General features: G+C 40.3%; 1 protein-coding gene across 2 annotated transcripts in view; it reads right to left on the bottom strand.

The window, feature by feature from the left end:
* The window catches only part of FGD4 (FYVE, RhoGEF and PH domain containing 4), a 183,952-nt gene that overhangs the window by 17,387 nt on the left and 152,757 nt on the right, over nucleotides 1-13,808 (bottom strand). For both annotated transcript variants that reach the window (XM_084617712.1, XM_084617713.1), the window contains exons 5-6: nucleotides 5,864-5,953; nucleotides 3,245-3,390 (exon numbers count right to left, since the gene is read on the bottom strand). In XM_084617712.1, the coding sequence (XP_084473838.1) occupies nucleotides 3,245-3,390; nucleotides 5,864-5,953 (236 nt within the window). The remainder of the gene's footprint in view (nucleotides 1-3,244; nucleotides 3,391-5,863; nucleotides 5,954-13,808) is intronic.

The following is a 13,808-nucleotide window of genomic DNA, read 5'->3' as shown; positions in this document are numbered from 1 at the left end:
TAAAACTTGGGTCGAGTGCTAGAGCTATTTTTAGAAATCTCACATTGGTGCCTTCTTTGCATTTTGTCAAATCTGCAGTGAAAGTGTTCTTAAAACGAAGATGTGCTTGGGTCATCATCCAAGACTGCTAGAACACGAGATACATGGCAGAATGTGGGTGAAACATAGAGCTGGAGACATACCATTCTCCCCCCAGGAGTTCAGTCACACATTTAATTAACATATTTTTTGTTTTTGAAGAGCATCATCAGCATGTCCTCTGGAATGGTGGCCGAAGCATGAAGGGGCATACAAATGTTCAGCATATCTGGCACGTAAATACCTTGAAATGCCAGCTATAAAAGTGCCATGCAAATGCCTGTTTCAGTTTCAGGTGACATTGTAAATAAGAAGCAGGCAGCATTCTCTCCCGTAAATGTAAACAAATTTGTTTGTCTTAGCGATTGGCTGAACAAGAAGTAGGACTGAGTGGACTTGTAGTCTCTAGTGCTTTACATTGTTTTGTTTTTGAGTGCAGTTATGTAACAACAACAAAATCTACATTTGTAAGTTACACTTTCACAATAAAGATATTGCACTACAGTATTTGTATGAGGTGAATTAAAAAATACTATTTCTTTTGTTTATCATTTTTACAGTGCAAACATTTGTAATAAAAAATTATATAAAGTGAGCACTGTACACTTTGTATTCTGTGTTATAATAGAAATCAATATATTTGAAAATGTAGAAAAACATCCAAAATATTTAATACATTTCAATTGGTATTCTATTGTTTAACTGTGCAATTAATCGAGATTAATTTTTTTAATCACGATTAATTTTTTTGAGTTAATTGCGTAAGTTAGCTGAGATTATTCAACAACCCTAGTCTCAAGATGTCATGACCAACTGGAACACCATTTACCCATGATTAAATGCCTGCTGTAATATAAACAGGTTCTCACTGCCTTTTGTTCAAAACAGTCTTAGTTAATCCACCAAACACAACCCAGCAAAGTCCGTAGAGCTTATAATTCTAGTGCCATTTAGGGTATATGGCTTCACTGCAGAGTTAGCCCAGACTAACCTACCCTGGTGCATCCCCACTGCAAAGTCCTCCTTGTGCAATAGTATCCCCAGTGGTGCTGCACTAGTCAGTGAACTGGGATGGGATTTCTGGTGGGATATCCCATGGTTCTTAGTATGAATTAACCTGGGCTCTTCCGTGAATTTGTTTGCAGGATGCTCTCTCTCACTTAGCATGGAGCTGCTGCCTGTGTCAGCGACATAAGAACACTTTATCTAAGTAACTTCCAAGCGGAGCTCCTCATTAATGCGGACTGTTTTGTACACAAAACCAAACAGCATTCGGCATCAAGAACTTCTAATGAGATCATCACTAAGGAATTCAGTCTGCGAGCCATAAAGTGATTCTTAGCACACGTTCATGAACTAGCGCTGCTCAAATTCTTTGGAAGCACAGCAAAAATGGAGTGAGAAAATGTGGGGTTAAAGTACTGAGCCAGTGTAGGTGACCTCAGTGCAGAAGGAAGGAAGCAGGTAGACAAGAAATCACAGCCTAGATAGAATTGTGGGTTAGCACTGGAGGCCTAACAGAACCTGGGCTTGATTAGCCTGCATTCTCACGGCAAAGCAGGCAGGTTGCCGGACCAGGCTGCAATGAAACTCTACCTCAGGCTATACCCTCAGCTGTGCCTGCTAGCTCTGGGCCACGCCCCCACCTGGAGGAGCAGTAGTGGCAGCAGGGGTGCCCCGGGCCATCCCCAACCCAGAGGAGCAGCAGCGAGGCCCCGGGCTGTCCACCTGTCCCCAGGAGCAGCAGCAACTGCCGGAGCACCTTCCCCACATGCTGGAGTGCCCTCCCCCCACCCCACGTTCCTTAGCACCTAAGATTTAGTTAGAGGTATTTTTCATAAAAGTCATAGCCAGTTCTGTTTATTGCTCCTGACCTGTACGTGACTTTTACTAAAAAACCCGTGACTAAATCATAGCCTTATTCATGAGTGGCTCTGGGAGCATTCATGCAATTTTGCTGTGTGTGGGGCTCCACATGATGATGGCTAAGTGATCACAGTGCCTAGAAGGGTTTGCTGTTTGTCACTGGCATAGCTTTGTGAGAGACAGCCCAGGTTGGAGAGTTAAGGGGGAACAGTTGTCCCACAGTTCCAGGTTGTACTCCGGGATCCTGTCACAGTATTTTACTAATATGACACATAGTACAGTCTGTCTCCTATAATTTGTGCTCTTTCTCTAAGGCAGAATGTAGTTTATGTATGCTATAGCTTTTAAAGCATTACTGAAGTAAAGCGTACTTCCCCTCCCCCAAAATTGAGCAGTTTAATATTTGGGTTCACATTTAGTATCAGATTTTTTTATTTGATGAATCCAAAAAGATGAATTTCTCATATACACCATTATAATAAAGTATTTAATATTGTACGGAATGCAAGCTTAATGTTAAGCATTACTTTATTTTATGCTGTTTAGGTGTTATCTAATTCTGATATTTCCTTGCTTTATAGAAAATGTTACTTTTTTTGAAGAATTAGGTTGGATTAAATAATTTGAGTGTGTGCTGACAACCGCTATGTCTAGTGTTATTACAGCACAGCACACTTCTAGTTATTTGCACTAAGGAGGGAAAATAAAAAGCTTATCCAGAGTACAAAATGCCCATTACACAATATTTTAACACATATACCACCCTGGCTTGCTCTTTTAACATGACTTTCCTTTGAAAAAATGCCATGACAACATCATCCTAAAAATAATTCAGAACCAGGTGTTAATTACTAAATGATAAAGTTAAAACATGTAATAATAAAAGGAATTCTACTTTATTATAGCGTAGAAAGCAACTATAAAAATTAATGCATCAGGTTCTTGCACAATAACTGTATAAACATTCATTTGCACCAATTCCTGTATTTCAGGCAACAGACTCATCGGGTAGCATGTAATCTTAAAGGGCTACTGCTCCCATTCAACTAAAGATTTTACATGTGAGTAATCCCACTGACTTCACTGAGACAATGCGTGTGCTTAAGCTAAGGACATGCTTAATTCCTCTATTAAACGAAACCCTGATGAACAGTAGAGCAGCAGACACTTTTTCCCAGCAGCAGAACTTCCCTGGAGCATTTTAACGGTAAAAGTGTCCTCTGTCTCTGTCATGTAACAATTTCTATGCTAGCTCAGACCCATTATTAAAAGGCTTAGTATCTTTCAAAACAATTCTTACCATTCTTGCATTCTTTTCTCAAGCTCCGGAAGCAAGAATTTACTGTGGAAGGCATTGATCGATGAAATATTAGAAAAGATTTTATTGACCACCTCAGCTGGAAATGAACCCCTGTTAGCTTCCTCCAATAATCTGCCATAGAATACCTGCAACAGAGGAGAAGGACTTAAAAGTTAACAGGCCAATGTGCATTTCTGTTATCTTTAAGTGGTACACAGCAGACAAACGCGCCCCCCCCCCCAAGCATTTCAAGATGGTTACTGCTGTTGCTAAACTGTGGGAGCATCCAAAATTACTGAAGTATTGTCCTCCCACTTCCCCTCACCTCCTTCAGATATCAGTGGAACTCCCCACCCCAATGTGCCCTCCAGGAGCCAGAGCAGCAGTGAAGCCCTGGGGAATAAGGCACTTCCAGAACACATTGGGTGCAAGTGATGTCATCACACTTTGCTTTCTTTCAGTTTGGACTACAGGCATTCTTTCTATCAGCTGACTGGCCTTTCTTTCTGGCCTCTTTTCCAGTCCTCCATCCTATCTTCTTTTCTTTGCTTCTCCCTCATAATCCCCTTTCCCTTCCCACTTCCATATTCTTAAGAACATAAGAATGGCCATATTGGGTCAGACCAAAGGTCCATCCAGCCCAGTATCCTGTTTACCGACAGTGGCCAATGCCAGGTGCCCCAGAGGGAGTGAACCGAACAGGTAATTATCAAGTTATCTCTCTCCTGCCATCCATCTCCACTCTCTGACAAACAGAGGCTAGGGACACCATTCCTTGCCCATCCTGGCTAATAGCCATTAATGGCCTGAACCTCCATGAATTTATCCAGTTCTCTTTTAAACCCTGTTATAGTCCTAGCCTTCACAATCTCCTCAGGCAAGGAGTTCCACAGGATGACTGTGCATTGTGTGAAGAACTTCCCTTTATTGGTTTTAAACCTGCTACCCATTAATTTCATTTGGTGGCCCCTAGTTCTTATATTATGGGAACAAGTAAATAACTTTTCCTTATTCACTTTCTCCACACCACTCATGATTTTATAGACCTCTACCATATCCCCCCTTAGTCTCCTCTTTTCCAAGCTGAAAAGTCCTCTTGTTAATTTATCCCCTTGATGCTCCCTTGCTGCCCCACACTGTGTCTCATAAAACACTGAGCTCAGCATGATGTTTTGCAGCCATCACCCTGAGCACTTTGCTTGTACATTGGATCCCCTTGTTCTTTTAGAAAATGAGCGCTTTGGAGACAGGGGCTGTGCCTTCATGTGTGTTTTAAGACATCTAGCACAACAGGGCTCTGATTCTGAATCTGTGCCTTTTGGTACTACAGCAGTAGAATTAAAAAAACCCCATCACCTACAGAATCATAGAAACGTAGGCGTGGAAGGGCTTATAAACATTACATAAGTATTATTTTAATTACATTTAGGGATATAAACACAGCCTCCACCATTCTCCTTTTTTTCCCCATGATGCTGGTAGTTTTAGGTGCAATCCGTTAGCTTTTCTCTGAATTTTGCCTGATATTTTGGAAAAACTTGCATGGAGAAATTCATCTTAAATTGGGATTGTGAAAATACTTCTACAATGTCAGTCAAAAGAGACTAAAAGTAAATTTGAATATTTTACTGTGATTTCTTATGCCCCTAAAACAATGCTCTTATTTGCAAGAAAGGTCTATTTTCAACACATGTTCATGTAAGACAGCTATGTTAATCATTTCTCTCATATTCATGAGAGCCAAAACAGATATGCCTAAGCAGTCTGACAGCTACCAGCTGTTTAATATAGCAATTAGGACTTTTCAGACCTGATCTTGATTTACAAGCTCATGTGCTAGACCAAGGAAACATCAACATGAAATGAAGACGAAAAACACTGTTAGCTGACAAAGCAATGCATGATCAGAGATATCTAGGTATAGTGGATATATATGAGAAAGTAGTCAGACTGAAAGAAAATTAGAGAACTGCAGATAGTTTGACATTTAAGAAATGACAAATATAGTTTGAAGCTGTGAAAAGTGCAAGCACTCAATTCTTCCATCACAGAATATGAGTAACTTCCATTCACTTTAATAGAAATTAGGCAGATCATGTGATGGAAGAATAGAGAAGAGAAGGTTTAAGATGGGATGCTTCTCTTCGAGGTCACTGTTTGAAAGCTGGCTAACATCAGTAAACACCAAAGTTCTCCCAGAGACATTGTTCAATGGCTTAGTGTGCAGGTGATTACAACAAACACATACCACTAAACATTGGCACCCTTGTTGGTAGTTTCAGTAAAGGCCAAGAAATGAATGGGCAGAGAGGTGAAATTAGCCTCTCCTCTTTCTAGGCTGTCCCACTGGTATGGAAGCTTGCACTTCTATTGCTCACACTGTGGTCTAAACACAAGAGTTCAGTTTCTATGTCCATCAGGGACCAGTATGTTTTGCAAACATTAAAATTATTTAAAAACAAAATGAAGTAGTTGTGGCAAAAGACTGCTTAGTTGAGAGGATTAGCAGAAGGCAAAAACCCACAATCCCTTAATGTGGTTTTTACAAACAGATAAAGCTCACATGAACTGCAGTATAAGTAAGTAAAAGAATGAAGCACTTCTTAAAGCAAAATTCACCTTGTCTAAGAGGTCAAGTCGGCTGACATAGGCTCTTTCCGTATGCAAAAGCTCATCAGCAATTTTGTGACGTTTCTCCTCATCTGTCTCCTGAAAAAACATAAGATTCTTTTTCTGAATAGTTCAGGATAATTCAAGGTCTACATTTAATTAGTAACTTCCCCCCCCCAAACACAAAGTAATCCAAAATGACATAAAATTCCCAAAGGATTTACCAGGAAGTAAAAATCAGGAGCAGTGCAGAACAAACACAAAACATGTAACAGTTTTCCTGTTTGTGCAGATGGCTTTCTATTATTACTAGGTATTTGCCAAACCCTTCCATACTCCCCATCCCAGATTCCTACCCAGTTGAACAACTAGTGCTCTGATAATTACCATTAACATTTCAGAGCTGGATGAATTAATTCTTATTTTTTGCCAGATGAATTCAGCCCTTTTTTTTGGTTTCCAATATAGTTTAAACTGACTGTTCTTTGCACGACTTTGTTAATCAAAATTATTGCACAAACATTTTATGTAGACAATCAGGCTATGGATTCCAGATAATAGGTTAGCTGCAGTAAGAGTATTCATCAGAGCTGTGCAGGAAATGGATTTTCTGTTTCATGGGAAATGCCACAATTCTGAATTCCACCCCCCATACTGAAATTCCAAAAATTATTATTCCAGATCATTTTGTTCCAATTTCAATTTTTAAAAAATATGATATATTAAAAACCAGAAAAGAATTGCAACGGAGTCATTCTGAAACAGAAAAATTGAAATGCTCCATTACAAAAGGCTTGAAACAAAACATTTCAATCTCAGGGGAAAAAAAAATGAAATCAACATTTCCATACAACATTTTGATTTTGATGAAATGGCATTCTCTAATGGAAAACCGTCCCATGGAAAAATTTTGGAACAGCTCTACTATTCACTTGTGTAGCTGTTCACCTTATTCACATGGCGTGAAATCCTGGCCCGATGAAGTCAATGGGAGTTTTGTTATTGGCTTTCATGGGGCTAGGATTTCATCCAAGATATTGTTTCCACTACGTGGCTGTAAGAGTAAATCTTTTATTAAGAAGAGGAATTGAGTAAGTAATTTGTGGTGCGAATCTTCCAGCAAACACATTTTCACGACTAAGACACACACGTGCTGCAGACATCTTTACAAACGTTTGCAGAACACTGAAGTACATCACTTTTATTTGATAGTCCGTTAGCGGCTCATTTTTTGTAGTATTCACCCAAGCTTCAATGCTATTACCATCCTTGAAACGTTAGTATCTGCAAGCAACTGAAACACACTTCGGTCCTAAGCTTTAGGGCTGCCACCAGTCATATTGCTGCATGCCAAAACTTTGCCCTTCAGACTTAAGTAGCTGCTTTGACAAGACAGTCTCCATTAAATCTGCTTAACCATATAATGACCACTGTATTATTGGAGCTTATAAAATAGCACTCCTACTGTCTACATGCACTCAGAAGCACCGCAGACACCAGAAAAGCTTAAACAACTATAGGATGCTGTAGGTTAGTATTATAATTTACAGATAAAGTCTTACATTTGGACTTTACAAGCTACAAAGATTCTTGGTTTTTCTGCAAAAATTATTTGCCCCTCCCCCCCGGCCAAAATCCCAGCAGTTTCCCCAAACCTGTGGGAAGAACCATTTCACTACATATTTTCAGGGTCCATGTATTACAGAACCTAGTTAAAGGAAAAAGCAAGCAGGGACCAGACTTGTTAAAATAACGCAACTGTGATATTGCCAACGCAAAGCATTAAAATTATCATGAGTTAGGGACCTCAAATGTGGGAGATTAAAAAAAAAATCCTACCATTTTTAAGCCAAATACATTTAAAAAAAGTTTGCCATCTGCTTTTTCCCCTTTTAAGGGGAAGCTTCCCACAACCAAAGGGAAAATTTTTTTGGAAATCCCTTCCAAAATTTTACCTGAAACACACACAAACGTGTATGAATTTCCACTCTGGGCCATCTCCTAACCCCTGGGGTGGAGAAGCTGTCATTCTATCCTCTCTGGTCCTCTGCTGGATCACCACCCTGGTCTCTCCTCCTGTCCCATTTCCTTCACTATCCCACTGACTTCTGTCTCCTGCCCCCATATTTTCCCTCCTTTTCCCTTTATATTTCCCCTACAGTTGCCTTCTTTTCCTCTGCATCCCTAATAGTCTCTTCCTAAACCTTTTCATCTTCCCATCTCATTTAGTCTTCTCCTACCTCTTATGTTCCTCTGAACCACCTCAGCTCCCTCTTGCACCCCACATTCTCCTCTCCAATCTCTTCTCTGGACCCTATGGTAGATAGACACCCAATTTCCTCCTCTCCTCATCTTCTCCTGCTCCCACATTGCCCCATCTCCACTCAATATGCTCCTGAATCCTACGCCTCCTCGGTCTCCTGCTGCCCCCCTTTCTTCTCTGTGTCCCACTCAGGGCTGGTCTACATGGGGAAATTTACCATCCTAATTATATCATTTGCGTTTACGTTGCTTTGGAAACAATATAAGGTAAACTAGACAAAGGCGCTCTTATTCCAGAATGGGAGTGTCCAAGTGTGGAATTATACTGGTGTAACTATAACAGTAAAATTTACCAGAATTATGTTGGTAAATTTGCTCACACGTAGACAAGCCCTCAAACGCCAACCATGCTTTCTCCTAGTCTCCCACTCTGTACCCCGATTCAGCTATTCTCAGCCTTCTGCTGCCACTGCCATCCCCATGTGTGTCCTCACTCTCCTCTATTCCCCAGATTCTCCTTCTCCTTGTGGTTTCCTGACTAGTCCCCCAACCACAAAACAACAGCTATTTCCATAAGGTCAGCCTGGTTTCACTCTCATTGAAATAGTGGGAAGTGGTGGCCAATTTAGTAGGGGTAGCCTCACTTTCTTATATGGACACTGTAGGGAAGGGACACTCAACCTCTCCAAACTTCTGTATCCCTTCAAGGAGTTTGATTGGTCTTGCGTACCCTCAAGTTACACCTCACATAAAAACTACTTGCCTACAAAAATCAGGCATAAAAATAGAAAAGGGTCACAGCTCGCTGTTACTGAAAAATTGCTTAGTTTTTCATTTTTACTATATAATTATAAAATAAATTAATTGGAATATTGTACTTACATTTCAGTGTATAGTATACAGAGCCATCTAAACAAGCCATTATCTGTATGTAGTTTGTACTGACTTGGCTAGTGCTTTTTATGCAGCCTGTTTTAAAACTAGGCAAATATCTAGATGAGTTAATGTACCCCCTGGAAGACCTCTGCATACCCCCAGGGGTACACATACCCCAGGTAGAGAACCACTGTGTTGGAAGACCTGATGTGCTTGGCCCAGTTTCTATGCACCATGGCACAATGAGAACACCTGAAATACCAATGCCTTGGCTCACAGGAAATGGGTTCCCCAGTCTCAGACTCTATTTTAGGGCCATGTGAGATGAGTGAAGGTAAGTTTTTAGATGGGGCAATGTAGGAGAGGGGAAGTGAGTCTTCTTTGCAGATCGAATATTGGTTATTACGAATCAGTGGAAATAACTTTTAGGTTATATTTTTAACATGTTCCTAACGTGGGTATGTTATAAAAATGAAGCGATGTGAAGTTGAGTTTCCAGTTACTGTGGTTGTTTAAAGAACGAGTAGTACTTGTGGCACCTTAGAGACTAACAAATTTATTTGAGCACAAGCTTTTGTGGGCTAACACCCACTTCATCAGATGCATGCAGTGGAAAATACACACACACACACACAGAGCATGAAAAAATGGGTGTTGCCATACCCACTATAACGAGAGTGATCAGTTAAGGTGAGCTATTATCAGCAGGAGGAAAGAAAAACTTTTGTAACAATAATCAGGATGGCCCATCTCCAACAAATACGGTTGTATCGTAGAGCTTGGCTGTAGACAATGGATCGTGTGGTGTAGTCTGGATGAAAGCTGGAGGCATGTAGGTAGGAATAGCGGTCAGTAGGTTTCCGGTATAGGGTGGTGTTTATGTGACCATCACTTATCAGCACTGCTACAACCGCATTTGCTCCAACCCTTCAGACAGAGACAAACACCTACAAGATCTCTATCAAGCGTTCTTACAACTACAATATCCATCTGCTGAAGTGAAGAAACAGATTGACAGAGCCAGAAGAGTACCCCAAAGTCACCTACTACGGGACAGGCCCCATGCTTATTTTTCCCCCTACTGTTACTCACACCTTCTTGTCAACTGTTGGAAATAGGCCATTCTGATTATCATTACAAATGTTTTTTTTTCTCCTGCTGATAATAGCTCACCTTAACTGATCACGCTTGTTATAGTGGGTATGGCAACACCCATTTTTTCATGTTCTCTGTGTATATATCTATCTAGATAGATATAATCTTCCTACTGTATTTTCCACTGCATGCATCCGATGAAGTAGGTGTTTTAGCCCACAAAAGCTTATGCTCAGATAAATTTGTTAGTCTCTAAGGTGCCACAAGAACTTCTTGTTCTTTTTGCTGACACAGACTAACACGGCTACCACTCTGAAACCTGTGGTTGTTTAGTTATAGGAGCCTGGAAAAAACTTAGAATCTCAGGGGAAATTTTAGAAGGAGCCTATTTTAAATTATTTCCTGTGTCAAAGACTTAGCTTAAAAATTATGAAAAATTCAGCTTTGCTCTGAAGAATTAGGGTATTGAATCTGATGACTAAAATCGTTAATTAAAGGGATGAAAGAGGGATTTTAGACCTGCTTTACGTTCAAGTCTCAGCCTTAATGATGGAAGTATAACAATGTCTCCATAGTATGATATGTACATGTATATGGACAGAACATGTGTCTCTCTTCACAACTGGGAAAATTGTTAAACAGATAGTGAAAGTGGGAAAAAATACTGAATTTTTCAAGAAAATGTATAAACAATTTTATATATTTCATGGAATTTTTGCATACTCTAAATAAGGCACATTTTGCAAAAAAAGCAAAACAAAAAAACAACCACATTTTTCTGACTATGATCAGTATTGTGCCAAACTACTAATGACTTATAATTAGATTTTTTGTAGTTGTATACAAACAACTTAACATTTTAAATAACAAAAATGGAACATACAAATAAGAATAGCAAGATAGATAATGTACTAGGGCCACAGCATGCCTTCTTGGTTAAGCGGAACTTTCCACTGACCTCAGTAAAGAGGTCTATTTAAAAAAACTGATGGCTTGATATAGCTCCAGGAAATCATCTATTACATGAAATATCACAAAGGAACATAAGAAAAAGAAGTATTCTCTATTATACACAAAAGATTAATATTAAATGAAAACTACAAGATTCCAAAATGCTGATTAACAAGGTGTTGGGGTGGGTGGGTGCGGGCTCTGGGAAGGAGTTTGGGTGCGGGAGGGGACTCTGGGCTGGGGCAGAGGGTTGGGGTGCAGGAGAGCATTTAAGGTGCAAGGTCCTGGCGGTGCTTACTGCAGCTCCTGGGAAGAGGTCACCAGGTCCCTACAGCCCCTAAATGCATGGGGGGGCCAGGGAGGCTCCACGTGCTGCCCTCACGCCCACAGGTGCTGCCCCCGCAGCTCCCATTTGTTGCTGTTCCCAGCCAATATGAAGCTGCAGAGCTGTCCCTTGGGGCGGGGGCAGCGCACAGAGCCTCCCTGGCCGCCCATGCGTCCAGGGGCTGTAGGGACCTGGCAGCCGCTTCCAGGAGCTGCAGGGAGCCTGCCTTAGCTCTGTGCCCCTGCTGTGCCACCAACTGGACTTTTAACGGCCTGGTTGGTGGTGCCAACTGGAGCTGCCAGGGTCCCTTTTTGACTGGGAGTTCCAGTGGAAAACCAGACACCTGGCAACCCTATGCTGCTATAAGTTATCTATTCCAGTCAGTAACTTGGAATAGATAACTTTTGTGTTCAGTCTTTTAACAGCTGGCTTTTTCAAAATATTTAGCCACCCAGACCAGAACACCTTTCCTGTTTCACCCAGCTCAACTGGCAAAATCCATGTATCAGACAGGACTGCAAATAACTGATCAGTTTACAGATGAAGCCTAAAATTATGCATTCTATGTGGTCTGGGTACACACCTCTTACTACAAAGTTATGAGTGTTTCTCCCCCTTAGAATCATTTTATGGTGATACAAAACGAAAAAACAAATAGTTTGCATTTAAGTTACTGCCTGAACTGAGACATTAAGCTGTGATGTGAAAAAAGCCTGCAGAGATTAAAAAACATATTACACTTCCATAGTTAAAATATTAGCAGTATGTAGACATTTTTCATAATCCTGCAATAGATTTACAAATCCTGTGAATTTACATCAAACTTTTTCTATGAACTACATCCCAATTTATTTGAGGCAGTTTCTACTGAAATTTGCAGATCGAAGTAAACTAGCATCAATCCCTTACCAACAAAGCTTTTCCAATTCTGCCAGGAAACATGAAGAGGGTATGGGAATATAGAATATGATTCTTTCCTTTCCAGACTGAGTCCTTGCCTCAAAGGATTTACAATCTAATACAGCAAGTGACATATGAAGGGTGGGGAGAAAAATATAAAGTATGTATAATTTTTATATATCATCACTACTGCCAAACTCATGTGTTCAAAAATCATTAGTTGGGCCCCAGAAATAACGAGTGGCCTAAAAGCAATGAGATTTAAAAATATAATTCATTTGAAGTTCCTTTTTATTTGACTTCTGTTTGAGCATTTAAGTCACACGGACTCTACATTTTCAAGCTTTTCTCTGCAACCAAGTGGGCTAGAACTATAATTTAAATGAAGACTGATGTTCTCATGCAATCTCTTGGTTCCAGCAGCTGGTGCTTTAAGGCAAACTCCAAATAATATGAGTCTTGCGATAAAATCATGAGAGCTGGCAACATTATTATATCATCTTATTTACTAAGTACATCTCTCTCTTCAGCTTCCCTTCAAGCTGCCAAATATTACAAATATAAATTTATTGTGTATCTACCCACCTTCAAGAAAGGGTATACAGATTTCATTACCCCTGAAGATGTGACCGCACTAGTTTAGACACTGCTGTCACCCCTATACACAATGCTAAAGGGATGACCTTTTGAATATTCTTCCCTAGGGAAATGTAGCAATGTTCACACTCTGACTTCTGTCCCTTCAGGGAAGGCAAAGCTACAGAACCTAGGGCATAAAGGAGAGCTGTTTTCTCGGTCTCACAAGTGTGGCAAAAGGTGTGTCCTTTTCGGGCAGAACGTTCATCATACAAGAAACTGTCCCGTCCTTTTCACAGACCAAAAGCACACCACATCACATCTGCAGCGTGCATGAACTCTGGGATACTTAAGTGTGTCTACAATATTGCAGCCTGTAGCACGGCCACTGAAAGCACATGTCAAACAAATGCTTTGTTTACTGAAAATACACAATTGATTTTAATCTCCTTAGAACACAATAGTCTATATTCTGATTTTCCGTTACATTCAAAAGGGGTAGTCAGACTTGTTTCTTTTCTTTTTTTTTTTTGGGAAGGGAGGGGGTGTCTTCAGTTAGTTCTAATGGAACACTTCTCCCAGAGTGTTCTCTCATACAGCTGTGGCATTTTTGTACTGTTCAGCCTTTGTGTTAGAAAAACACATCCCATTACACAAGACTGGCAATTTTCTTAAGATCTTCTCTTTAAAGGTCTTTTGCCATGTGTTATTTGCAGTTCTTGATTTTTTCTTACATCCTGTAAAGTGTTTAAAACTCAAGTTCCACACAGGATTATTTTTGCAGCAATAACAGAACAACTCTGCCACGTCGAGTGACCATTTTGTTAGAATCCCTTTACAACCTGTAATTCCATAATGCCTTAGTCAGATCTACCTGCTATAGAACTGAGAGAAGGAACAGAGAAGAGCGTTCAGAATTCGCTCTCTATTATGAGCTCTGGCTTCACAATAGTCCCCAGCCTCAAACTC

This window comes from Lepidochelys olivacea, assembly GCF_965140295.1.
Source record: "Lepidochelys olivacea isolate rLepOli2 genome assembly, chromosome: 1".
NCBI lineage: Eukaryota > Metazoa > Chordata > Testudines > Cheloniidae > Lepidochelys > Lepidochelys olivacea.
The sequence above is the reverse complement of the archived record's forward strand: the minus strand, read 5'-3'. Positions and strand labels throughout refer to the sequence as shown.